Consider the following 26,356-nt stretch of genomic DNA (forward strand, 5'->3'; position numbering starts at 1 on the left):
CAAAATATACTTCCTCCGTTTTCTTTTACTTGCAACACACCATTGAGCACGGTTATTAAGAAAACAAGCCAACAACATGTGCACATGGTCCCCAAGTAATGTTAATGACTTTAATCAAAGTGTAATTAAATCTGAGTGCTTCCCACGTAAGGCTTTTACAATTGATTAAAAAGCCCAAAATTTTGGTGGAAGCTCTAAAAATTTAAATATCCCGCCAACCCCACCAAATTTTAAAAAGTTGACAAACTTTATCAAAGTTACATCATATTTAAAAAAACTTAAACACAATTCCAATGTTTCATTTTTTTTCCACTTCTGAATTTACTTTCTCTCAGATAAAAGAAGCTTTCTAATTTCTCTTAGATTACACTTGAACACAACACTTTCTATTGATTTTTTCTCCACTGCATGTTTGTTCCATGGATAATTCATTTGGAAGCTACTTGATTTGCAAAGGCTTTGACGATTTTTCGGATATTACGATGGAAGAGCTTCTTGATCTTGAAGGTGTAATCAACAATCACTTTGGCAATGATTCCAACACCCCTGAGAAGAACAACAACATTAACATCGTCACTGTCGAAGAAATGCTTCAAATGGAAGATGCCATAAATGCTGAAATTGATGATGATGATGATGATGTTCATGATGATGAGGTATGGTATTTGTCTGATTCTGATGATGAGCATGATGAGTATGAAGCTTATAATGATGCATGCATTGAGTTAAATATTCCATCTTTTGCTAACATTGACAACCAGATCCCATACCCAAATTTTGGACACATTTTAGGGAAAAAAAGACCAATGATGAACAATGAATTGAGGCAACAATTAGTTATGGAACTGTTTGCAGAGACAACAAACTTGAATGTACCAAGGGGATTAATGAAGCACTTAGGTATTAAATATGGTGTTAATAGGACAACAATCCATAGGATTTGGTCGAAAGCTAAAAAACAAAAAACAGAAGGCCAAGACATTTGTGTTAATCATGCAAAGAAAAATTGTGGCAGGAAGCCTTTGCTTACCGATGAGGAAATTCTATGCTCTATTCCACTTAAACAGAGAACAACACTAAGATCTTTTGCAGCTGCACTTGGTGTTAGCCCATCTACAGTTTATAGGCTACTTAAGAGGGGGATTCTAAGATCACACACAAACTCAATCAAACCAAAGTTAACAGACAAACATAGAACAGCAAGATTACAGTTTGTTTTATCTAGAGTTATACCAGGAACTATTCACACATTACCAAGGTTTAAGATGATGTACAACATGGTCCACATCGATGAAAAATGGTTTTTCATGAGTAGGATAACACAAAGATTTTAGAACAAGATCCATACAGAGCTGTTCAAAGTAGGACTCACGTGCAAAAAGTCATGTTCATGGGCACATCGGCCAGACCACACATTGCTTCAAATGGATACATAAATTGGGATGGGAAAACAGGGATGTTTCCATTCACGAACAAGTGCCAGCACAAAGAAGTAGCAAAAACAGAGAAAAGGGCACTATAGAAACAAAAGCAAAACAAACCATCACAAGGGATATCATCAAGAAAATGATTTTAGAAGTGATGCCTGCAATTAGAGCTACATGGCCAGAAAACGCATGCAAGACTATATGGATCCAGCAAGATAATGCAAGGCCTCACATCAACATTGATGATCCAGAATTTTTGGAAGAAGCAAATAAGGATGGTTTTGACATGCACCTAATTTGCGAGCCTGCTCAATCTCCGGACCTCAATGTATTGGACTTGGGGTTTTTTAGGGCAATTCAAGCAATTCAACACCAAGAGTTTCCTGAATCAGTTGAAGAGTTGGTTGAAAGTGTTCTGACCTCATATGCTAGTTATGATCCAGGGATCATTAACATGACTTGGCTTCACTCAATGTATGTAATGGAGGAAATTATGAAAGTCAAGGGAGGAAACAATTTCAAAAATCCTCATAAGGGCAAGAAAAGACTTCAAAGGTTGGGTCTATTACCATCCTATGTTGAAGTGTCAAATGAGTTGGTCCTAGATTCGATCAATTTTTTGAACGAAGGAATCATAGAAAGGGGTGAATCATCAAATGCCAACATGTTGTGAAAGATCAATAATGCAAACAAGGAAGTCACTTTTGAAAATTTCATAAGAAAACAACTTTTTGTATCGATGTAAAGGTCCAACTTATGAGATGTGAAGTGGTGGAAAAAAGTAGATTGTTTTTGTAAAAACTCAGTTAATTAAGAACGTAGTTGAAAATTGTAATGGTGAAAAGTAGAAGTTTTTGTAAACATGCACTTGTAATCTATGGCCCTATGGGGACACAATATTTTGTGTAAGAAAATTGTAATTGCATGCATGACTATAGTTTACATCTTAATTACAAGCATATCTTACTATAACCTTTATACTTTATTTTTTCATGCAAATCTAACCAAAGAGATAGGACATACCAACCCATGTTCTTCAAGGTTGAGTCTCGTCGGAGTCATAATCCATCTTATGCATGAAATCGTTCTTCAATGGAAGTATTTCACCCTTTTTAGTATATGCAGCAGACCCTACTTTGCTTGCAACAGAAAACAACATTTGAAAACATAAATTAGCAGCTTGAAATCTAACAAAGGAACATATGTACACACATTTATATGCTGCATATGTTAATAATTTACCTGGTGAATCCCTTTGTTGTAATCTTACATCGAGAGATACCAAATTCCCGATACGAAGTTTACATGGAGTGAGAACATTAGTTCTCCATATTTCCTCTGGGGTATCCGGAGCTTCACTCACATTGTGCCATGTGTTTTCAATCTTAGGGGAGTGGAAACATGGTTCTTGCCTTTCCCATGAAAGAGGATCATATGGAGGAAGGTCTTGTGGCATTGAGTTAGGGATGAACTCGGAGTCATCATTTGACCAAGAATTTTCTTTTTTTGGACTACACATTTCTTTGTCACCTAGTGTTTTGTAGTCTTCCTCACTATCATATGCATGAGACCCACATGTTTCCCGTTTAAGCCTTTGTTGATTCTGTTCCCATTCCACATCAGGGTGATGTAGATCTTCATACTCGCGGTAAATATTACCATGAATATCTTTGAAAATACTTGTGACATTGCATTTTCTTGTGGCTTGTCTTTCCCACGCAGAAGGATCATATGGAGGGATATCTTCATACTCATAGTAAATAGTGCCATGAATGTCTTTGAAACTGCCAGTGTCATTGGTAATCCTAATTGCTCGTCTTTCCCATGAAGGAGCATATGGAGGAAGGATGTGTGGCTTTGAATGAGGGATGGGATTTTCCTTAACAAGACTACAACTTTTTTTGTGACCCGTTGCTTTGTAGTCGTCTTCCTCCTCATGATGATGATTAAGACACAAATTACCTGTGATGTTGCGTTTCCTACTCATTTTTAGCACTGCTTCACGGAGAAGTCTTGAATCTACACTATTAAACAAGAGACAAAAACCACTTTTAAACACCACCTAGCTAGTAAATTTAACTAAAACAAAGTATTCAACTCATAACAATAACAATCACTTATTAATAAACCAAGAGAGAACATACAGCTAAACAATTAAAAAGGAAAGTCATAAACCTATAATATTTTAATAAAGTTGTAATTGCTAGAATGCAATATAGCCTATGAATCCACACTTGATCACATCGAAATGAACAAGGGGTTATTTAATCATGTCTAATATCATGATACCAAGAATAAATTAATGATAGTATCTAAAAAGATACAACTAATCTTTTATCATTAGGATTCCAGATTCCTACTCACTATCCACTAAGTACGTATTTATTTAATCACACATTCACACTAGTCATAGTAATCGTAGAACTTCAATTTTTTTTTCCCATTATCCATTAAAAAAAGGCATACATCAATTATTTATATCCCAAATTAGTACCTTGGAAGAAGCAATACTATTACAATGCTTATAATATCATAAGCATACTACCATATTTGTTCAGAGTACTACTGATTTTTCCATAGTCAAAACATCAAATGACATCCAAATTGAACAAAATGCATGTCCAATCAGCTTATTAAAATGAACTTGATTCTTTCAGATGGTAGATCTAAATCAATCGCATAATATTACCCCCAAATTAGTGTATAATATAATTTCCAATTCCAATTCTAATGCATGCAAATCGCAATATAAAGAAAAAAAATAAAAAAAAAATCAACTGGTTGCATCCTAATTCGAGCTAGAACATACCCAGTATTTAAATTAGGAACACCTTGCAGCCCGACACGGCAACATTTCGAGCCTTGCGGTCGGTTTCCTACGCACGAATGCACGATAGTACATCTTCCCTTGGTTCAAGATGAAGCCAATGGGCCAAATGTACAGAATTTATGAAGAATTTACGAAATTGAGGGAAAATTGGCCAAGATCTGAAATTTTGGATGAGAGAGAAAGTGGGATAATGAAACTAGGGTTCTTCAATGTTCATGTGAAACTCAAAGAAAATATGAGAACAATCCAGAAAATAAAAAGAATCCTAGAAAATAAAGTATGTCTGTCAATAAAAGGGAGGGAAAGATTAGTAATAGTAATAAATGATGTTAGGTAGTGAGTGGGTGTTTAACAGTTAATGAGGGAAGTAAATTAGGCGTATAATTGTAAAAAACAATAAAGATACTTTCCTTTTATGGTATGTTGCAAGTATTGTGACATTTCCGTTTTAGGGAAATGTTGCAGGTAAAAGGTAAAAGAAAACGGAGGAAGTATATATGAAGCCTACATGTAAGCAAAAACACATTTAATTACCTGCATTTCGCATATCTTTGGAATAATTTTATGACAATAACAACCTGCCGCAAGTTAAGTGCCATATTTCCTTCCATTGTAAAAGCTTCACTGCATATTACATATGAGATCTCTGCCGTGTCAATAAACTATTGTAAATGAATGTTTCTGCAAAGGATCATTACTACTCGTAATAGTCTTGATCTTAGACTTTGTAAAATACTATTTTATATTGTTTCATCTTTCCTATTATCTTTTTGAAAAAATAAGTTCAGAAAAAAAATATTTTGCGATTAAAAAAAAAATAATAATATATCAGGAAATTCAAATCAAATAAGTTTAGACATATTATAATAAAATAAAATAAGCTCAAACAAATAAAAGAATTTCAAATATAAGTTCATATAGAATAGAATAATTTCATAATAGTATTGTAGCATTATATCAAAAGAACCATATAAGGCCTTAAATTATTGGGCTATTGATTGTTGATAAATGTTTAGGGAATACTTCCACACAAATTTGGCCAATCTTCTCATATTCCTATATATACTCAACCAATGCCAAAGCAGACAATCAATCAAGTGTGCAAACAGCCCCTTTGTCTGATTCAACACCAAAAAGCTAGGGAATTTCTTTGAAATACAGGAGGACAGATATTTTCAAGTCAGTTCATTACAAGGCATTGGAAAGGAAGCACTGTGTATTTCTAGTAACTTGGATTGCAAACCAACAAAAGACCAAGGTTTTTTCTTCAAATACAATCAATCTGTTATCATCTAATCATATCTCCTATTTGATAGATGCAAGAAATGGCAATGCACGTATTAAAATTTAATCTTCGGTTGCAATGACAAAGTCCTTCAAAGAAAAAATAGTTGCAGTGACAAATTAAATAAAGCAGCTTACATGTAAGAAAGCTAGAGCTTCATGCCAAAGTCATCACAAAACTTTGTCATCATTTTGCAGATCAATATCACCCCGGCTTCACAATCTTGCTCAAAAAACATTGCCAAATGGCCATTACTAACAGAGTTTCTGCAAAACCATTAAACAATTAAATTGATTATGAGAAAGCAAATGGAAATGTAATACTTGTGCAAATACAAATGGCCCATGTAATATTTTCAGACACCTTGGTTAAACTCCAAGGTAACATTGATCTTAAACTCATTCAAATTTGATTGATGATGAACTATGTATTTAAATACCTCTAGACATCAGAATATCTTCTGTTTTCGAGCATGAATTGTGACCAATCCACCATCTAATCAGTCAGAGAGGTAGATCTTCCCTTGCCTAACTCATTGAAGGGAAAAAAAAATAAGGAAAAAAAGAATTGAGCAACATCATAGAACTTATTTGACAGACAAGTTCAGCTAACAAGATTTTGCTTTATTTTTTTTTTTCCTTGCTCGTAAAGTTCACAAGGACATAAGAAAGAAAACACTGCTTGAGATAGTATGCTAGTGTACATGAGTGAGAAGCACAATATCCATAATTTTGATTATATTAGAACTGAAGGACTGACTTACCCCATATCGGTTGATGGCTGTTACTAGCCCCCATCAGAAAACTGTTACTGCTCAAGGAGTCGATTGCCTTGTTGAAGACGAAACAGAGCAGATGTTGGTGTTGCGATTAACACAGTTTTGGCAGATACTATGACATCCTTACAGAAGCTCCATTTCATACTCGGAGTAATGTGCATTACCCTGCTGCAAAGAATAAGGGTCAGCCTTAAATTCTTGTTTTATTTTTTTAAAGATTGAATGCAATTGGAGGCAATATATTGGGATCTTGTGATATCAAGTATACTTTAATTAGAAAAAAATATTTGGAATATAAAGTATAGATATGCATAAGCCATTAATTTCCACTAGAGAAAAAGTCAAGAATTCAAAATACATGAATCTTGTAGTTGCACATCAATTACTTAGTTAGTAAGAGGGTTAATCGAAAGAGACGATTAAATAAATAAATTAATCAAAAAGATAATATGTTCTGTTACCTTTAAACTCGATGTAACCATGTTGATGATGATAGGCTTCAAAAGGTTCAAATTTTCAGATTTGGGATGTGGCATATTTTGGGCCAAGTCTTCCCCTTCTGGTTGACATCTATACTTAAACTTAAAGGTGGGACATATTGATTGAAGTGTAGTGAGGGAGGTGAGGCAGCGCATTTCTTCTAGCAATGATTTCAGTTTGGAGCATCCATTAAGAATGAGGGACTGAAGGGATGTCAAGTATTGAATTCCCTTTGGCAGTGTTTCCTCTTCTAAAGCATTTATTCTCAAGGAAGAAAGAGAGTGAAGAGATTTCCATGGTATCCCTTGTATATTGCCATGTAATGTGAGGGATTTTAGGTTGGTGATATGCTCTATTCCCAAGTTCTCTAATCTCCCACAATTACTAATATTGAGATCTTGAAGAGAAGAGGCACAACTTTTAAATGCCTCCCTAATTGTTCCCAAATTTTCTATATCAGCAATATGATATATACAGCGCTTCCCACAAACTCTTTACCTAAGGAATTGAAAATGCATGAATTATCTGTACCAAAACACTCCATAGAGATTGGATTACTTTGAACTCTGCCTACTTTCATACAATTTGCTAGTGCTTCATTGACTTCATAAAGTTCCAAGTCTTTTACAAACGGACATTGAGGAACGTAGGCTAATCTCTCGCAAAATTGAATTTTCAATTCACAGAGGTGAGGAAATGACAGGATGAATACAGCTTCCTCCTCCATCCATTTTATATCCCTCCACCATTCCTTTAATGCTCTTATGTATTCTAGCTTCAACTTCTCAAGAGAAGGAAAGAATTTCGCTGATGGAGATGGTGCAACGCTTTCTATGTACTCCAAATTCTCTAGACGAAGGAGGTGAAGATATTTGAGATGGCAAAGTTGACTCAGCGATGATGGCAGATATTGCAACTCATCACATTGTGTCAACTGGATACTCACAAGCCCTGACGCCCAATTTGGAAATTTGGTACAACCATAGCTACGCATTTTCAACTCCTGAAATTGGAAATTTAAGAACAGGCTCTCAACCAATGTCTCTTGACCTTCTTTCTGATAAGACTCAAGATTACACGTTAACTTTATAGAGTTGAGATCTACCGTCATGTGTTGCTGTAGTACATTGTTTGAGTTCGCATAATGTCTAATAGGGAGATAACCTCTGAGGTTATTGATAAGAGCTATCAAGTCTCTGAGATTGCCTTTTTCATCTTGCTTGAGATCTTCATCATCCCCACACACTATATATAACTTTAGTGTGTGAAGACATGTTAATTTACCCATCCCTGCCGGCATATGACTCAGCCCCACACATCCATATAAGTCCAACACCCTAAGATTTACTAGTTTGCTTATGTCCTCTGGCAGCTCCTTTAGTCGATAGCAATAACGCAAGAATAAAGTTTGTAGATTGTGAAGCTTGGTGATCGACTTAGGGAGCATCTTCAATTTATCATTAAATGAGAGATCAAGGTACCTCAAGTGTAATAATTTACCGAGTTTATCTGGTAATAAGTTATTAATTGGCAAAGTTCTCCGCAAATCCAATACCCTTAAACGACTATAATTTGAAATACTCGCATCCTCATAAGTCGTTAATATAGGACACTTAAAATAGGTACGTAATGTTTTAATTGAATAATTAATTGAACGAAACAAGGTGGACATACCTTCATTACAATTAACTAATAGATGACGAATTTTCCCTTCTGAATCAGTTTTACAAGCTGTAAATGTCAATGAATCTTTTGCTGCTACTTTTCTAGCAAGCTCATGGATGAGATCATGCATTTTAAAAGATAAAATTTTGCCAAATTTATCCCTTTTAATGTCTTGGAAAAAACATCTATGCAATAAAATTGATACATATTTTTCATCATCTTCCATGCTCTCATCTGTAGCACTTGGAACGAGATATCCTTGTGCCATCCACAGAAGAATTAACTCAAATTTATTAATTTCATAGTCCTCAGGGAAGAGTGAGCAAAAGCTAAAACAACTTTTTATCTCAGGAGCAAGGTGATAATAGCTAAACATCAATGTTGGCATTATGCCACCCTCACCATCACATATGTTAGCCAAATCATTACTTTTCAACGACAGCCAAGCTGCTATATCTTGATTGCGCAACAAACTGGTCATCACCCTTATGGAGAGAGGCAAATAGGCACATTTTTTCAAAATATCTCTTCCTATCTCAACAAGGTTAGTGACGGCTTCGTCTTCCCTATCTTTAAGTGATATTTTCTTAAACAATTCCCAAGATTTCTCCTTTGAGAGACCGTGTAAATCATGTATTTGACATTTTCCAATAGCTTCTGCCACTTTTTTGGAGCGGCTAGTCACCAAGATCCTAGTTCCCTTTCCACCTAAAATTAAGAAGTTTCTCAGCTCATCCCATTTTCTACCATTCTCAGACCATACATCATCTAAAACAAGTACTTTTTTCCTTCTATTTGATTTCGGACATTTCTCTGCAGATCCTCAAATTTAAGCTCCTCCTTACTAATCATCTTACCTAGGATATCTTTCGTGTCAAAATTCAAAGACACACAAACCCAGTACAAATTTTCTTTGAATGCTTCTTTAATCCTATGATCATTAAACACGAGCTGGGCAAGAGCAGTTTTTCCTAAACCCCCAATCCCAACAATAGTCACAAAAGATATATTTATCTCCGAGTCATCTTTTAACAACAAATTCACTATGGCCTCCTTGTCAGCATCTCTCCCAATAATATCATGTTCATACACATAAGAACAGGTTTCCTCTCTAATTATCACAGGCTTATACAGCTCACTAAACCCAAAATCCCTACGGTTTTTAGCCAAGCTATCCAACTTCTCCCTAAGCTTGTTGATCTCATTTGACTTAGTATAAGCAAATATGAGTTGGTTATTAGAGGAGAAAAAGTGGCGTACCTTCTTAAAAATCTTACCACCAGGCATTCCTTTCAACTGATGAGCAATGGTGTTGAATTCATCCAACAAATCATCAGCATCATAGACAGCATCCTTGAGGTTCTGGACCCAGTATTGGCCTTCATTTGTGAGTTCCTGGCACTTGGAGTCAGCATCTAGAAGGCACTTCTTAATGATTTCAACAGTTTCCAGCAACTTCTCAAGCTCGGATTCATAATTACAGATGGAGCATAGCTTTCGCACTTCTGCACACTGTAATGTTGCAAACAGCGTCTGAGCAGCAGTGAGTGCAGTAGCAACGTCCATGTTAGAGTAAAGTTTTCAAGAAGAAAAAGTAGAGAAAGGATAATAAAGCTATTAAGTATAGAATGATCAATATTCTTTTTGCAGTTGGTGAGAAATGCGAGCTCTACTTCTATCTTTAAATAGCGGGGTGAAACTTAGCTTTTTCGACTACGGGCCTGTTCTCATTGACTGAACTGAACTTAGCTGAGCTGAACTTATTAATTAGTGATTTTTAACTACGGATTAGTGATCTTTGATTATTTATTATTATACATATGTGTATATACAAATATACATATTAAAATATTTAAGAAAAATATACTATATAATTAAAATATTTTCTTTTCGAAGAGGACGAAGAACTAACCGATTATGAAAATGTGTATCAAAAAAATATAACCATTTGAACAATGAATTGTATCAATATTATTATTATTATTATTATTATTATTATTATTATTATTATTATTATTATTATTATTATTATTATTATTATTATTAAATGTTATTAAATGTTATTATTATTATTATTATTATTATTATTATTATTATTATTGTCGTTGTAATAAGAGCTTAAAAGAATGAAATTTGGCTTTATATCATTAGCAATACCATTAGCAATATTATTAGACATAAACTGAACTGAGCTGAATTAAACTGAACTTATTAGAGCTGAACTGAACTAATCTAAAAATAAACGTATGAGAACAGGCTCTAAGTCAATTCACATGCGTATAGAATGAATCAATCCTCCATGTTCAATTCGATGCAAGTATCCAAACTTGTATCTCTAACAATGTGCCAACAATGGCAATAATTTAATTATATCACCCAGTAATTCTTAAGTATCAGTTTAATATTATTAAAACTATATTCACATGCAGTTGAACTGCCCATTGATCAGTGATACCCTTATACACAAGTCCCCTATAAAAAATTATCAGTTCATGTTACCACTAAGAAAAAGTGATTATTGATGTTGGATTAAGGTCTAATTCTAAATGTAATCAAAATTGATACATATTTCTGAATGGCAATAGATCGAATCATACCAAACAATTGAAACACCACCAGATTTCAACCTCAACAATTCCAAAATAATTGCCTAAAATATCTCAATTTAGAATTATATACAAAAATAGATATATTTTATAATCGGATGATGATCACCTGATCGGATATCTTCAATTTGGAAGGCTGAACCAACTATACTGATACAAAACAGGGAATAAAAGAGAGATTCAGATTCATAATACATACGGAGTATATTATTCATACTGAAATCAAATGAAAATGAAATAAACATCAACAAACTGAAATTAAAAGATGAAAGTAATTGGGGATGCATTTTGTAACTGACGACATTATTAAAGAAATTAATGATTGGGAGTATCGAATTCGGAGACTACTAAAAATTGTGGCATTGAATTTGACGGTGAGAACAACTTTTAATTTAGTTGTGGGAAGAATTTACCCCAGGTATAGGAAGATGAACTGATGACTGTTTTTTTTTTTTTTTTTTTTTTTTTTTTTGGAAAAAAATAAGGGGGAGTGAAGTGTAATAAAGGATGAATTTATTTATTGATTTTTACACAGTAGAATTTTCATTTATCATTTTACTTTGGTTAGAACTCGTGCAATGCGCAGTTATTTTTATTATTTGTACTCCCTTTATCTCTAAAAGTTCGACTTTTTTGACCTAATTTCAGTCCCAAAATAATCGACCCATTTGCATTAAAATACCCACCAATTTACAACAATATTTGTGCAAAATTAACTTACCCATATAAAATTTTGTTTTTTCATGTATTTTTAATACTTTATCTCTATACTTTTTTACAAACCCCATCTAAATCTATCTTTCCAATATACCTTTACTTCTTTTTATTTAACTTTTAAAATACCCGCGAAATCAACCCCAAAAAGGTCGTTCTTTCGGGGACGGAGGGAGTACATTTTTTTAAAAGAATGAATAAATATAAATAAGAACTAAATGAAGCTCGTGCGATGCAATGTTTGTTTGAATTTTTTAAAAATATTATATATATATATATAATTTGTTATATATTTAGATAAAATTCTTGATATCAAAAGATAATATTTTATATTTAATTAATTTAAACTGAGAAATCTCATTCGCTAATTTTGCTTACGTGTCATTTAAACTATTTAATTCTAAATGAAATTAATAATCTCGTATTTAATTGGTTACCACTAAAATTTAAATTTCAAAAATGTTAAATATGATAACTCTACCAAAAAAACATTAAATTCTGGGATCATAATAATACCAACAGGTGGACAGTGATGATGTCATCAACGTTTTGTTTTAGTAATGGTTAATAAACTAAAAAAAAAAATATTTTTTTTTAATTAATAATTTCGTTTTTGGATGAAAAATAAAGAAGTGTAATAAGGTAGTGCCAATTGACAAGTGATTTTAAAATTTGTGTTTTTATAGAAGTATAAATAGTGTTTGAGTCTAATTTGCTCTAACTGAACCGGCCCAATGATTCAATCAAGCCTCAAGGTTCAACTCTCCTACAACCATGCCAAGTTAAGCTAAAGCGACCCAGTCCACATGGCAAACCCATATGACTAAAGAGTCCAATATCTCTCTAAAGTGTAAGGTATAAAAGCCTTAACCTTGTTCACTCTCATATTTATCTATACTAAGCATTAATTATTAAATTCTCTTGCATAGCTTTCTCTCTCTAGGAAAACACTATACTAACTTCGGCATTGGAGAGGCGTTCTTCGGCACAATCCCGGAGGCCAATTTACATGTGTTTACTATACAGGAAATCCTCGTCCCAGCCATCACTTGGGCCGAGTCCAATCTTCAACCCTCAAAAGGGGTCGAACCAAAAGACCTATTGTTTACATCCAAAGCAAACAGTGATTGTAATCTTTGATTTTTATTAGTACAATTGAATTGATTTTTCTTAATTATGGGCGTTACATTGTTACAAAATCTCCATTTCCAGATTTACCTCCATTCCTTGCTGATTGTACTTGAGTCACATTATATCTTTGATTTTATCTCTAGTTGCTGCACACTTAAATCTCGCTTAGAACTTCATAGTATTTCAGTATTTCCAAACTTCCTGCTACTACTGTCTCACAATCTCATTTAGGCATAAGTTTAAGTGGCTACAACATTTGTGTTTAGGTGTTGTGTTAGGGCAATTGGTCTTACATGCATCCTTATGCACCTAGCATAGGTGCAACTCTGGCCCAATAAAGAAATCTCGTTGCAAAACTTGCCCAAACGAAAACACGACCCACTTCCCTACCGCCATATTTTGGATTTCAATTTATTTATTTATTTATTTATTTTTTTTTTTAAAAAAAAAAAACCTTTTTACTTCTCTCTCATTAATTTTTCAAAAATTTCTGCAATTAATTTCTCTAATTTTCTCTCTCCAAACTTCATTCTTTCTCATTTACATAATTTTACTTCACTAAAAATTGAAAAATCAATAATGGATACATGAGAAGAGATGCAAAATCAACAGGATTATCTCAAGAAAAGGTAGACTTTCATTGATTTTTGTTCGAATTTATGTGAATTTTTATCTGAATTTTTCGAAACTCTGTTCTTCGAAATTTTCTGTTAATTAGTGAAATTTTATGTTCATATTCTTTATGCATTTACTAAGGAACACAATTAATATGTTCATATTTTGAATGGTTATATTCACTTTTTGAAATGCATGTGTTCATATATTTTATGCCTATGTTCACTTTCTGAAAAGCATGCCTATGTTCATATATCTATTCTGAAATGCATGTGTTCATATATTTTATGTCTATGTTCACTTTCTGAAAAGCTTATGTTCACTTTTAGGGAACCTAAGCATATGTTCATATTTTGCTTGATTATGTCCACTTTCTAAAATGCAAATATTCATATTTTTTATGCACACGTTCACTTTCTTAAATGCTTATCATATTTTGAATGCTTATGTAAACTTTCTAAAATACTTTTGTAAACTTTCTGAAATGTATATGTTCACTTCTGAAATCCATATGTTCATATTTTTTATGTATATGTTCACCTTCTGAAATGCTTATGTTCATACGCATTTAAAAACTGAACCAATGCACATGTTCATATTTTGAATGCGTATGTTCATTTTCTAAAATGCATGTATTCATATTTTTAATGCATATTCATATTTTTGATGCATGTTCATATTTTTAAACGAAATTCGTACACAGATCAAATTGATCGAAGCTAACAAAATGCAATTCATATGAATCAAAAAATCAGATAAAACCTAAGCACAAAATCACCACATAATAAATCGAAATTCATACATAAAAATTATGAACAAAAAAAACACGAAGAACGAAATTTACACAAAATTCATACCTAATAAATTGAAATTGATCGAAGCTAACCAAAAAAAAAAATTAAAATAAAATAAACAGTTGAAACTAACATAAAAAACCTAATTACAAATCTACAAAACAAAACACTAATCTGCATTGCATTGACGATCTCTTTGGGAATAACAACTAATTCCATGTTGTAAGAAACAAATTCAATAAAAAAAAAGTGAAAAATAATTTTTTAAAAAAAAAATAGAGGAGAGAGAAAATAAAAAGGAGAAAAATATAGGAAAAGAAAATTATATTGAAGAATTTGATGATAATTTGGATCAAAATTATTATAAGAAAGAAAACACATCAGAAGAGAGAGAATTTGGAAGAAGGAAACAAAAAATTTTAAAAAGGAAACAAAGAGTTGTGTTAATTGATTTGAGTTTGGGCTGTGTTGCACCTATTCCAAATGCATGAGCATGCATGTAAGAATATGCCGTGTTAGGGAACCTAAAGAAATGAATCGATGACATGATTTAACATACTGGTCGCACCAACTATTTTGTGTTAGGCCTTACTATTAGACCCATCTATACCATGAAATCATAAATGAAGCTTTAAAGGCAAGGTGGCTTAAGACAAGAAATTCTCTCTTTGCAAGTCATTGCAGCATTGTCGACTGATCGGGATAAAAGATGATCTATTGCAAAATAAACGTTTCTACACTTATTAGGGTAGGTCTTGGTTGCATTAGGGCATCATTTTAATACCAACATAAAATTATGTTGATACCAACAAATAAATTTGTGTTTGTTGGTACTGACATAGATGTACTTAGGGATCATAATAATACCAACAGGTGTTATTAGAGTTCTCTAGGACTCGAGCTATTAGAACCAGAGATGTCATCTATGAGCACTTATTTTTAATTAAGTTTTATATATCTACATTAAGCTTCTAAAATATGCAACTTACATTTAAAAAAAGACCCATTGTAAACGCTTAGGAAAAAAAATGTAAGAAAGATGATATTAAAAATGCTTTCCTTAAAAAAATGCGGATTAAAGTAATATAATAATCACTCAATTTTGCTACTAAATAAAGCCGAGGTACAATAATCCAAACATTACTGGCCAACCAACTTGTGTATGTCAATTGCTAGCTTCATCCTTAGGCCAATAGCCCTTAAAAATCAAGTACGGAGTATAAAATACTAAGAGAAAAATATTTTAAATTTATGCTAGATCTACAGAAGAAAATACATAGTGAACATTACCAAAATATCTCGGGGTCTTAAGCATGTAATAAGCTAGTGGCAGACGAGACGTAAAACACAAGGCTGCGCTTCAAATGAAATCATCGTGCAAGTCTAGATATAAATTTGCAATTTAACCAAAAAAAAAGGCTTTAATTTTCTTGAAGATGATGTTGAAAGAACCATGAAATGCATCATAGAGTAACTCAGTAAGGTTTCCTCCCCACTTCCATCCTTATCTTAATATTGAAAGGTTTCAAATCTTTCAATCAGGATTTTACCTTCAGAAAATAATGCCTTCAGAGAGTAAATACAAAGCTCTAGGGTTCACCAGCTTGTGGATCAGATTGATTGACCACACCTGAAAAAACAGTAGGCTCGTCTTTCATCCCTAACTTCGCCCCAGCATCATATACAGGTATAGAATTGTTATTGGTCATTTGTGGTTCTGCAGGAGGGCCAACATTATTTGCTGCTAAATCCTTCTGTTCTTGATTTTCTGGTTCTGGAAGCTTATCAAACCCAGAAGGACGACGTTCCCGCCTGACAGGCCTCTCATTACTGCGGCTCCGGCTACGACCACGACTCCGACTACGGCTGTAGCTACGGCTATAACTGCGGCGGGGACTTCGGCTGCGGCTCCAGCTTCGACTTCTACTTCTTGAACGACTACGACTCACACTTCTGCTATAACCTCCCCAAGTACGAACCTTCTCAGGGCTAGAACTGTAACTCCTTCCTCTACTCCTTGGAGTCACATCTCTCCTATTATTATCAAATCTCCCTCTGCCACGGCCACGGCTAAATCCACCATCTCTACTGTTAAACCTCTCATTGGACCCAAAATCATCCCTGGACCGACCTCCATACCCACCACTAGGCCCACCAAATCCTCCTCGCCCTCCCCTATTTCCACGGCCACCAAAATCTCCTCGCCCCCCACGTCCAAAATCATCTCTATCTCTCATGCCACGCCCTCCAAAACCATCATTTCTCATGCCACCACGAAATCCACCAAAACCACCACCACCACGACCTCCAACATCACCATCTCTGTCTCTCATGCCACCACGACCACCGTCCCTCATGCCTCCACCACGACCACCAGAATCCCAGCGTCCACCGCCAGCAAAAGCAGGACCAGGGGCTGATTCGTACCTATTCATTCCAATACGGTCTTTATTGAAAGCAGGACCACCACGGAGAGCCATTTCTCTCACTTGTGGAGGGACTTGCTGGTTAGCCCCCTCAAGCACTTTAACCAGATCACCAGCATGCTTCCAATCCTGTTCAGAAAGGAAGGTATAAGCCATTCCAATTGCCCCTGCTCTGCCAGTCCTACCGATTCGATGTACATAGTCTTCAATACCAGTAGGAAAATCATAATTTATCACCACCCTGCAAATAGAGTCCTTGAGAAGTGCAGAAAGTGAAATGAAAATGATTTAAATAACTAAAAAGGCATATCTTTGGGAATATTGACATGGTACTAGAGAGGAAAAGTTAGTTGAAATTCAGGTACAATATAGACTGTTCCAGGGACAACGTGAAGCACAGGAAGTCCTTACCTTATGTCCTTTATATCAAGGCCTCTGGCAGCAACATCAGTTGCAACTAAAATTGGTGACTTCCCAGAACGGAATTGATTCAATACATAGTCTCTCTCACTCTGAGACTTGTCCCCATGAATTGCAGCAGCAGGAAAGCTACGTCCAATACTACGTGCAAGGTCATTACAGAGCTTCTTTGTAGAGCAGAAAACAATAACTTTAGAGCCCCTTTCCTGGGCTCTAAGAATCTGCTCCAAGCGTCTTTGCTTTTCCATTTGTGGTACAACTTCCACAAACTGCATTTTCACAAATAATAATCATTAAAAAAAATCTTTACAGAGGGAAACAAGGAAAAAAGAATATTCTACAAGGGATGTATCATGTATGGCATACAAGAGAAACTCTGGTTTGAAATAAACATTCCCTACAACAATTGCATTCATGAACACACTTCTTGAAAGCTCAAACATCAGAAAAATCATAATGGGAAGTGTTCCAGCTTGCCCAAAAATAACTAGTCACTAAAAAATCTGATGAATACCTGTGAGATAGACTTGTTTGCAGCAAGTTCATCAACATTGCCAATGTTCACTTGCACAGGATTGCGGAGCAAATCACCAGCTATTTTCCTGACTTCTTTCGGCCAAGTTGCTGTGTACATGAGAGTTTGCCTGTGAGGAGGCATTTCATTCACTATCTTGCGAATTTGAGGTTCAAAGCCCATGTCAAGCATTCGATCTGCCTCATCGAGAACAAACAGCGAAACTTGTCGAAGATCAATATTTCTCGTCTCAAGAATGTCATTGAGACGACCAGGAGTTGCCACAACAATATCAGCTCCACGGCGTAATTCTTCTAGCTGAGGACCCTTTGGAGCTCCACCATATAAACACTGGGAGATGAAGAACATTTGCATAGAAAAAATCGGATAAATCAATAGCTCAAATAAAATATAAAATAGAAAAAGAGCAAACATATCAGTGACATAAAACATAAATAATTTTTTTAAAAAAACCCACCGTGCAAGAAATCCTGGAAGATCTACCAAATTTATTGCCCTCCTCTAGAATTTGTGTAGCAAGTTCACGAGTTGGTGCCAAGACTAAGACTGTTGGACCAATCCGTGGATTATTACGCCGCTGCCTTAGATGCATAAATGCAGGCATCAAGTAGCCCAACGTTTTCCCAGAACCTGTCTTTGCAATCGCAACTATATCTTTGTTTTGTAGTGCAATAGGCCATGTTTGTGCTTGAATAGGAGTTGGTGAAGAAAAACCAGCAGAATGTATCTGTTACAAGAAAAGACAACATGATCAATCCAAGATCCACCACCCATCTATTGTTCACATGTAACACTAAACTAACGGGGAAAGAAAAGGTTATCTAATATGCGGTTGCTTACTTAAGCAACGCGAAGCAACAATAGGAGGCAATTAAGATTTATAAGGTAGGGGCCAACAATCAAGAATATCCCAGTCACATGAGGAGTGATGGATGAAGGCTCCAAAGTCCATTTGTGCAGCCTTCAAAGGAATACTTGTTGCATGTAAAGTGTGCGCATAGCAGTGCAGCGTACGACATATGCTCCCCACCGGAGCAGATATCGCACCTGCGACAAGAAACTTTTTCAGTTAAAATAGTATAACTAAAAAGCTGGATATTGGAAGGGGACATACACCATTTCATATATAAACTTATAAGTTATAATTTATATAATTACGCATTACAAACGTAATTCATACCTCTCTTAGTATCTCTGGGGGAAAACCAGTGGCATCAAAGGTCATGAATGGGGCAGGAACATTTTCTCCCTGTTCACATAAGATAAAGGCAAAAAAAGGTCAGAGACTACGAGACTTTCTATAAGATACATGTTACAAATTCAAGTGGCTAGTACGAGTTATCTAATATTCAGGCCCAGAATAGTCCATATGTGCACAACAAGTTTGAAAGACTTCATAGACTGATACTAAATGGGCAATTATTATCGTACAACTGGTGGTACGACAACCAAGCCTACATTTGGGTAAAATCCAAATCAGCAAACATATGAATGAGGCTTATATCATGTGCATGGTACAACTGGTTGTCCCTTGAATATCTTATACTTTAAAAGAGAAAAAAATTATAAAAAAAAATAATAAAAAAAAAAAAAACTGACAAATGAATCTATTTTTTGACACCTTAATGAAAAGAAGATAAGTTGATTAAAAAGAAACACCGCTGATTACAATATACTCCCTCCGTCCCTTAATACAAAGCCTCATTTCCTTTTTGGGTAAACCAAAAATACAATGCCTCTTTCTATTTATAGGTTGTATATTTGGACATTATTACCCTCTTTTTCATGAGTTGTCATCTTTTTTCCTTTACTTTTTTGTACTTTTAAGTTTTAACATCTATTCCTAACACTTTCTCTCTATCTCTTCAATTATTCCCTACTACTTTTTCTTTCTCTCTATCTTTCTCTAACCCCACATGCACATATGTACTTTTAATCATTAGTTTTTATAAAATTAAAACTTTCTTAATTCCCGCACAAAAACCAAAAGAGGCTTTGTATTAAGGGACGGATGGAGTATTAAAAAAATAATAATAATAATAATAATAATAATAATAATAATAAAAAATAAAAAGGAGCCAGGTGGACAAGGAGTGGAAAGTAGCACAACAGGCTTTAATTGACTCACTTGAAAGCTAGAAAGACAGACTAAAAAGGTGTGAAAGGGTAGTGGCTATGAAGTAGAAAGGGGGTAGGGGGAATCAAAAACTGAGAACTATCAAGATTCATGGTAAATTTGATTTGGTACAAACTAGAAGTGTCCAGTGGACATTCAAATAAGAATTTAGATTTTATGTTGTGTTTGGGGACCATAGACATGCTGAGATCAATTTGTTTAGCAGAGCATCATATCTTTCAAGTTACCAACACTCAAACAGAAGCAACAAATGAGCCCCTCACTGGACCATAAACACTACACAATTCTTATCAAACCAAACCTTCTACGTTCCCCATAAGCAGGACATATTACAGATTTGTAGCACAAACAAAATTGTGACTTTTTATCCAAGTCACAGGTCTACTTTTAGAAGTGTAGTAATAAAAACAAGCACACTAAGCTAATAGGGTCTTGGATCCTATGCATAAGAGGTGAGTTGAGGTGAAGAGAACACACAATTCTTTGGTAAATAGTAATCAATCTCTAGTTTCATCATACTTAACATCAATTATTATCACATATCATTGAACAGGACATGGATGACACCATATTGAATCTTCAAATCTGCTTTTAACATTAATTAAGCTGGCAACAATTTGTGACAAGAAGGCAAGAGAAGTTTAATGGGGTGAAGTGATCAGCAAAAAAATAAATAAAAAAAGAGTGAAACAGAATCAAGGTCGCTTTGAGTAAATAGTGGCATAACTGGCATTAAAAGTGATTTCATATAATTTTTTTAAAACATGAGTGTTCTTTCTGCAAAGAGACCGGTCAGGGAAGGTTTTGAGGGCTGATTAACAATAATCTACACTGAGGATATGTCAAGACTAAAATACTTTAATATACTATTTTTTATTTTTTTATTTATTTTTGACCTAAACTCATTGTGTTTTGCAAACTCTATTTATTTACCTTGTTAAGGTTTTTCTAAAACATGTAACGTGTATTTACAAGAATGATTTTCTTCTCTATATATATCCCCTAAGCACTCTTTTAAAAACATTTTCAAATTTATTTTTATATCCTCTTTTTTCCACTTTACACTGCAATTGTTTTTTTGCTCACTCCGTTTTCATCCACTTTCATTTAATCACTATTCTTGCTTTGTTCCATTTTTTGAGGATGGGTACTTATGACTATTCATGTTAGCCGACCCCACAACACTTTGGGATCAAGGCTTTGTTGTTGTTGATTGCGTTGTTTGACTAGCTTCCAAATACTTCACATAATTTTAACTTTCAACTTGATCAAAAACTAAAATTTCGTAACACACTCACATTTATCTTACTACACACAAGCATATGTTTCATGCAAACTAAAACTGGAAAACAGAAGCTATAGGATCCAATTATCCATACAGATAGGAAATACTAAAGTACAAAACTAAAGCAATTAATTATTAATTTTGCTTAGAAATCAAATTTATTTTTTCAGAAACAATATACAGAGGGTATTCAAATTAATTTGATTTTGTTTACAGAATTATAGAAAGAAAAGGTCTTTGTATGATTCTCAAAAATCCTTAAGGAAAAGGAAAAACTTGCTGGTCATGCCAATTTTAGAAGAAATGCTTGTACTCAGGTTCTCAAATTTTATAAACCATTAACAAGGCTTCATAAGAGTTTCTACGTAGGCTATTGTTCCAACTACAAAGCAAATGGCTTTTATAAATTCTATTGATACTAGTGTCACATCAACAGGTATCGCAAGGGTTTCAGTGCTTCAGCCAAGGGCTATTGTTCAAGCTACAAAACAAGCAGTGCCTATGAAATTATATTAGTCCTAGTGTCACATCAACAGGCATCACAAGAATCTATACCCCATCATGACAGAAGGTCTACTAGATGATGAAAGAACAAAAATATTTAACAAACTAATTAACTAAGCACATATGGACTATTGAAAGGGATGAGCAATAATAAAATTATGCACTCCAAAAACAATAAAATTCACGTATGCCAAAACAGAACCAAAAATTTACGTACTGAAGCAGTCACTTCATGTTGCTGTCGATAAGCCTCGACTGAAGAAATGTTCATAACGTCTGAGGAAGGCATAATTGGAGATGGCCTCAAAAAAGGTTGGTTAGTAATTGGTAGATCAACATTTGCATGACTATGCACCCCATGTGCAGATATCGTATTCATATTACCATCATGGCCAGGTGGCGCATTTTGATGAAGGAAAGCACCCATCCTCAAGTCCTACAGCGACAATAAGCAAAGATCAGTTTCAAAGCTAAAAAAATTTATATCTGTGGATGCAACTGATACATAAACAAAGTTCAATTATCTGTCGACAGTAGGCATTCATGTAATTTTATAATTTGTTAAATACAACAAGTTTTATCCACATCAACAATCTCTAACCATCGGGCTTTTCTACTTGTTGAAATTCATTGAACATTGTTTCAGTAACCTTTCTGATAATGGCCCAACTACCAGAGTCTCTCTCCAAAGAGGTTCGGGCGCACTTGAGCCCTTCCCAGCCCCAAAAATGTTGCCAAGTGAAAATCTCATAAAAGGCCTAGAGTAATCATACTGTATAGAACGTTTCAATCAAATGAATTTCAAATGTAAAAAATAGATAAACAGGGATAAAAGAAAATACTGCCAACAAAAGGAACACCAATACAGAAGACCCCACTATTCCATTGAAACTCTATAATGTAAGGCAATTGTCATTAGTACAAAAAAAGTGGATCTCTAATATCTTCACATCTGTCACTAAAACTTGACCATTTTTTTCCACCCATGAGGGCCATGACTCTACAAAAATCCTCCTCCCCCAAATGGATATATACCTTATACCACAAATAGCAAAAGGGTCAACTCCCTCCAAAGAGTAATGTCCCCAAGGTTCTATTCCTTATTTCCATATCCATGCCATTCAGCAGTTCAATTATCAAATGGATAATATTGGAGGTTATTTTCATCAAAATAAGAACAAATGAACAATATGGGTCCTTAGTTGGTAGTAGTATCCACTTTTCTCTCTTCCAAATCTAACCCATATTTTAAATCGTGAATAGGGTCACATCGACACGGTACGGCTGGGTCAAGTCACAAGTCCAAGCATTACAGCTAACTACTCACTAAGAGCAAAACAGTTATCAAAGTCAATAAATTGTAGGGCAAAGGCACCAATTTAAAAATTAGCATTTCAAAACAGAGAACTATGTACCTGCGGATTCCGCGCCATAGGTAGGGCAGCAAGATTAGGGTGATGAGGACCCGTCATTGGTGCTTCCTTGTTAGCATTGAAGTGATATCCTGGCCCAGATCGTAGTTGCTGGGTTTCATCATAACCCAGATTTCGTCCAACAGGAGACAAGCCATGCTGCTGACTATTCATCATGGATTGGCCCGTCTGATTTTGGTAAGTGGAAGCGTGTTGCGGGTTGACAATATCATTTCGACTCTCCTGCAGTTTAACATTTAATGGAGGTTGATGCATGTGCATAGAGGAAGCGAAGGGTATTGATTGACCAGAGAGAGGACTGGCCTGCAATCCATGATTGGAAGCATTGACAGATGGTGGAGCATGACCAGCTGCACGACTACTTGGCTCAACCTGAGAATTGGAAGTCCCAGTTTGCTTAATCTTAGAAAAATCGGAATCATCTTGCTGCTGGGGTATCGCATTTCTATTATCCTGTTGATACGAGAATTGTGGTCCTTGTGGCATGAGCTGAGGGTGAGGTTGTGCATTTTGCTGCCCATGTGGGAGCATCGGTGGTTGCTGGTAAGCAGCATAATGCATTTGATGAGGCATAAAATGATGCCCCTGTGATTGTCCTACAGAAGGACCTTGCTGCCCCGGTGCTTGCTGCCCTAACTGCTGAGAACTATGCTGAACGGGGTGTTGCACTGTCTGTGACCCTTGTTGTGGTAACTGTTGACCACTTTGCTGTGTCATTTGGGACCCATAATGCTGCTGCTGTGCTGCCTGTCCCTGTTGCATCGGTGTTTGACCTATCTGCGAGCCTCTTTGAGGCAATCCTTGCCCATAATGTGCATATTGCTGCTGCCCTGCTGGGGGGACTTGCGCAGGCTGCTGCTGAGCCATTTGTCCAGAAGGGGGACCCTGATACTGTCCCTGCTGCTGAGGAATTTGTCCAGCTAGAGGACCTTGAAACTGTCCTTGCTGATGAGATAACTGATTCATATATTGCTGTGGATACTGAGAAGCATCCGCAGTTTGTCCATGCTGTGGTACTTGCTGCACAGTCGGCTGGGATGCAGTATCAACATGAGGTACACCGGATGGAACGGGTGGAGGTGCGCTACCTGGCTTTTCATATTGAGTGATATTTGTCTCCGGATTCCAGTAATATGTAAGGCCTGAGCTCCCATCAATCAACCCTTTCCAAGGACTCGGAAGGGTGGGATCATCTGGCGCATACCTAGGACCCGCAGCAGCAGAAGCTGCTTCTGCATTTGCCATCTTCCGCTATTTTATAGTAGGAGACTACACAAGATTAAAATACATAAGCATATAATCATAGCTAATTAGCTAGCACAACAAATACTCTAAAGAAACTCTACAAGCCTTTCCTATGATGCAAGCAAGCAATAACTGCACCATTGTCATTACGATTAACCGTGTAAACAAAATTATCCATCACCAATATATAAAATTAATTAATGCTACTCTAATTAAGCTACATCAAATCAATAATTTCAACTCCCCTTTATTCCACACCCTATGTTATTCGGACTCAAGTACTTGTGTCACATTTAGTATGTCAATCTAGCAACACTCGGCTTTATAACGATCATATTCCATATTTTCCGCGAGTGTCCGTACCCATATCGAGAATCCAACAGATTTTATTTAGGTTACAAAAACCAAACTAGCTCAAGCTTGAACTCTGATTCAGGCCCGTCCCTGAGCAAGGGAAGGCGGGGCAGCCACCCTCGGGAGAAAAGGTCTATTTTCATGGTTTCGTCCCAACATTAAAGGATTATTTTAACAAAAGCTTGCAACACATAGTAGGCTGGAAAATTACGCCAAATTCTTCTAACAAAAATATGAATAGCAAAATTCTAGCAATAAAATCGCTAGTTATAAATCTTAACTTCAGTAATAACCATTACCCAATAGTTGAATAATCCAAATTCGAAGAACCCTAAATTGATGATACTGTCGATTAAATTAACGATTAACACTGGATTATGATGAAATTGATATTCGATTAATAAAAAATAATATCTTACCTCAGAAGCTGCTTCAATGGAGGAGAGAAGCTCTCAATCCGCTTCAATGGAGAATTCAGAGAACGGTTCAATGGAGGAGAGAGAGAGGGAAAGAGGGTGTGCAGCTATGCAGCGCAATCGTGAAAAAGCCCTAAACGGGGGATAAAGAAAATAGACCTAAGAGTAATGAACTAATGACACTCCTATGTTTTTAAGGCAAAATAAATTTTACAGTGTGCGAACTGCTCACATCACATGGTCGTAATCATTGTAACATTAATTAAAATTATCTCAACTTCTCAAGTGTATGGGGTAAAATTGTTGAAAACTAACCCAACTTTGAAATTTTAGGGTTTTATTTAATCAGATTAAGGATTTGTTCTCATTGACTAAACTGAACTTAACTTAACTTATTAATTAGTGATTTTTTACTACGGATTAATGATCTTTGATTATTTATTACTACATATTAAAATATTTATGAAAAATATACTATATAATAAATATTTATGAAAAAAAAATATTAAAAACATAGAACCCTAAAATATTTTTAAAACTTATACTATATAATTAAACAATAAAATATTAAAATGACAAAAGAACACAAAACACTTTTTAAAAAATTATCAAAAAAAAAAAATAAAAAAAAACTGGAACAAAAGCAACAGAGCCAACAGTCATCCCTTCTCTTTATTATTCCCATTAATACAAGGGCTAACCCCAAACCAACTTTCTCTCTCTTCGCCCCTTTCTCCTTCCTCCCATAGTCCTCCAGATCCGGCCACAACTGTTGATTATCGTTGTTGTTTGTCGAAGTTGCCGATCTCAGCTCCAATCCTCTGCTTCTCTGCTTAGCGTCGAGTGTAGGAACGAGGTGTTCTTCTCGAATCCTTTTGTCGGCGACATCACAGTGCCCAGGGGGTGTTGAATTTTATCAAAATTATTATTGAATTTTATCAAAATTATTATTATTATTATTATTATTATTATTATTATTATTATTATTATTATTATTATTATTACTATTATTATTATTATTATTGTTGTTGTTGTTGTTGTTGTTGTCGTTGTTGTAATATAAGCTTAAAAGTATGAAATTTGGCTTTAAATCATTAGCAATATCATTAGACATAAACTTATTAGAGCTGAACTGAACTGAACTGAACTAAACTGAAAATAATCTAATGAGAACAGACCCTCATACCCTATTTGCTCAATCTTATTTTTGCTGAACTGGAATTATTTTTGCGAGATTGAAATTATTTACTGAAATTAAATTATTTTACTAAACTAA

The 26,356-nt window shown here is 35.0% G+C and overlaps 3 protein-coding genes across 4 annotated transcripts; 1 reads left to right on the forward strand and 2 right to left on the reverse strand.

The window, feature by feature from the left end:
• Positions 1–482: 482 nt before the first annotated feature.
• LOC145580858 (uncharacterized) lies at positions 483–2,100 on the forward strand. The gene is made up of 2 exons (XM_081637944.1): positions 483–1,300; positions 1,455–2,100. The coding sequence occupies exons 1-2, from the start codon at positions 483–485 to the stop codon at positions 2,098–2,100; spliced, it is 1,464 nt and encodes a 487-aa protein (XP_081494070.1).
• A 3,590-nt stretch (positions 2,101–5,690) lies between these two features.
• Positions 5,691–10,031, reverse strand: LOC145580859 (putative disease resistance RPP13-like protein 1). The gene is made up of 5 exons (XM_081637945.1): positions 9,323–10,031; positions 7,359–9,278; positions 6,782–7,251; positions 6,448–6,485; positions 5,691–5,808 (listed from the first exon to the last, which is right to left on the reverse strand). The coding sequence occupies exons 1-5, from the start codon at positions 10,029–10,031 to the stop codon at positions 5,691–5,693; spliced, it is 3,255 nt and encodes a 1,084-aa protein (XP_081494071.1).
• Positions 10,032–15,404: 5,373 nt separating this feature from the next.
• On the reverse strand, positions 15,405–25,229 carry LOC145582986 (DEAD-box ATP-dependent RNA helicase 40-like). 2 transcript variants are annotated; one of them, XM_081640070.1, is made up of 9 exons: positions 25,084–25,229; positions 23,369–24,334; positions 23,048–23,287; positions 21,850–22,068; positions 18,887–18,955; positions 18,164–18,433; positions 17,686–18,036; positions 17,163–17,440; positions 15,405–16,992 (listed from the first exon to the last, which is right to left on the reverse strand). In XM_081640070.1, the coding sequence occupies exons 2-9, from the start codon at positions 24,308–24,310 to the stop codon at positions 15,915–15,917; spliced, it is 3,447 nt and encodes a 1,148-aa protein (XP_081496196.1). In that variant the 5' UTR covers positions 24,311–24,334; positions 25,084–25,229; the 3' UTR covers positions 15,405–15,914. The 2 variants fall into 2 exon arrangements, with proteins under 2 accessions (XP_081496196.1, XP_081496195.1); XM_081640069.1 differs by having other exon boundaries at positions 23,048–24,334.
• Positions 25,230–26,356: the final 1,127 nt, after the last annotated feature.

Source organism: Chenopodium album, chromosome 15 (assembly GCF_948465745.1).
Source record: "Chenopodium album chromosome 15, dcCheAlbu1.1, whole genome shotgun sequence".
Taxonomy (NCBI): Eukaryota; Viridiplantae; Streptophyta; class Magnoliopsida; order Caryophyllales; family Amaranthaceae; genus Chenopodium; species Chenopodium album.

What these genes read in the sequence shown, in the direction of transcription:
- LOC145580858 (XM_081637944.1), top strand. Translation starts at nt 483, where the DNA reads ATGGAAGAGCTTCTTGATCTTGAAGGTGTAATCAACAATCACTTTGGC. An exon ending in GTCCACATCGATGAAAAATG is followed by an intron (nt 1,301 to 1,454) that starts GTTTTTCATGAG and finishes ATGGGAAAACAG; the next exon opens with GGATGTTTCCATTCACGAAC.
- LOC145580859 (XM_081637945.1), bottom strand. Translation starts at nt 10,031, where the DNA reads ATGGACGTTGCTACTGCACTCACTGCTGCTCAGACGCTGTTTGCAACA. An exon ending in GAAAGTAGGCAGAGTTCAAA is followed by an intron (nt 7,252 to 7,358) that starts GTAATCCAATCT and finishes TTGCTGATATAG; the next exon opens with AAAATTTGGGAACAATTAGG. An exon ending in TGGTTACATCGAGTTTAAAG is followed by an intron (nt 6,486 to 6,781) that starts GTAACAGAACAT and finishes TCTTTGCAGCAG; the next exon opens with GGTAATGCACATTACTCCGA.
- LOC145582986 (XM_081640069.1), bottom strand. Translation starts at nt 24,310, where the DNA reads ATGGCAAATGCAGAAGCAGCTTCTGCTGCTGCGGGTCCTAGGTATGCG. An exon ending in CTTCCAGGATTTCTTGCACG is followed by an intron (nt 18,037 to 18,163) that starts GTGGGTTTTTTT and finishes TTCATCTCCCAG; the next exon opens with TGTTTATATGGTGGAGCTCC. An exon ending in CTTGATATAAAGGACATAAG is followed by an intron (nt 16,993 to 17,162) that starts GTAAGGACTTCC and finishes CTCTATTTGCAG; the next exon opens with GGTGGTGATAAATTATGATT.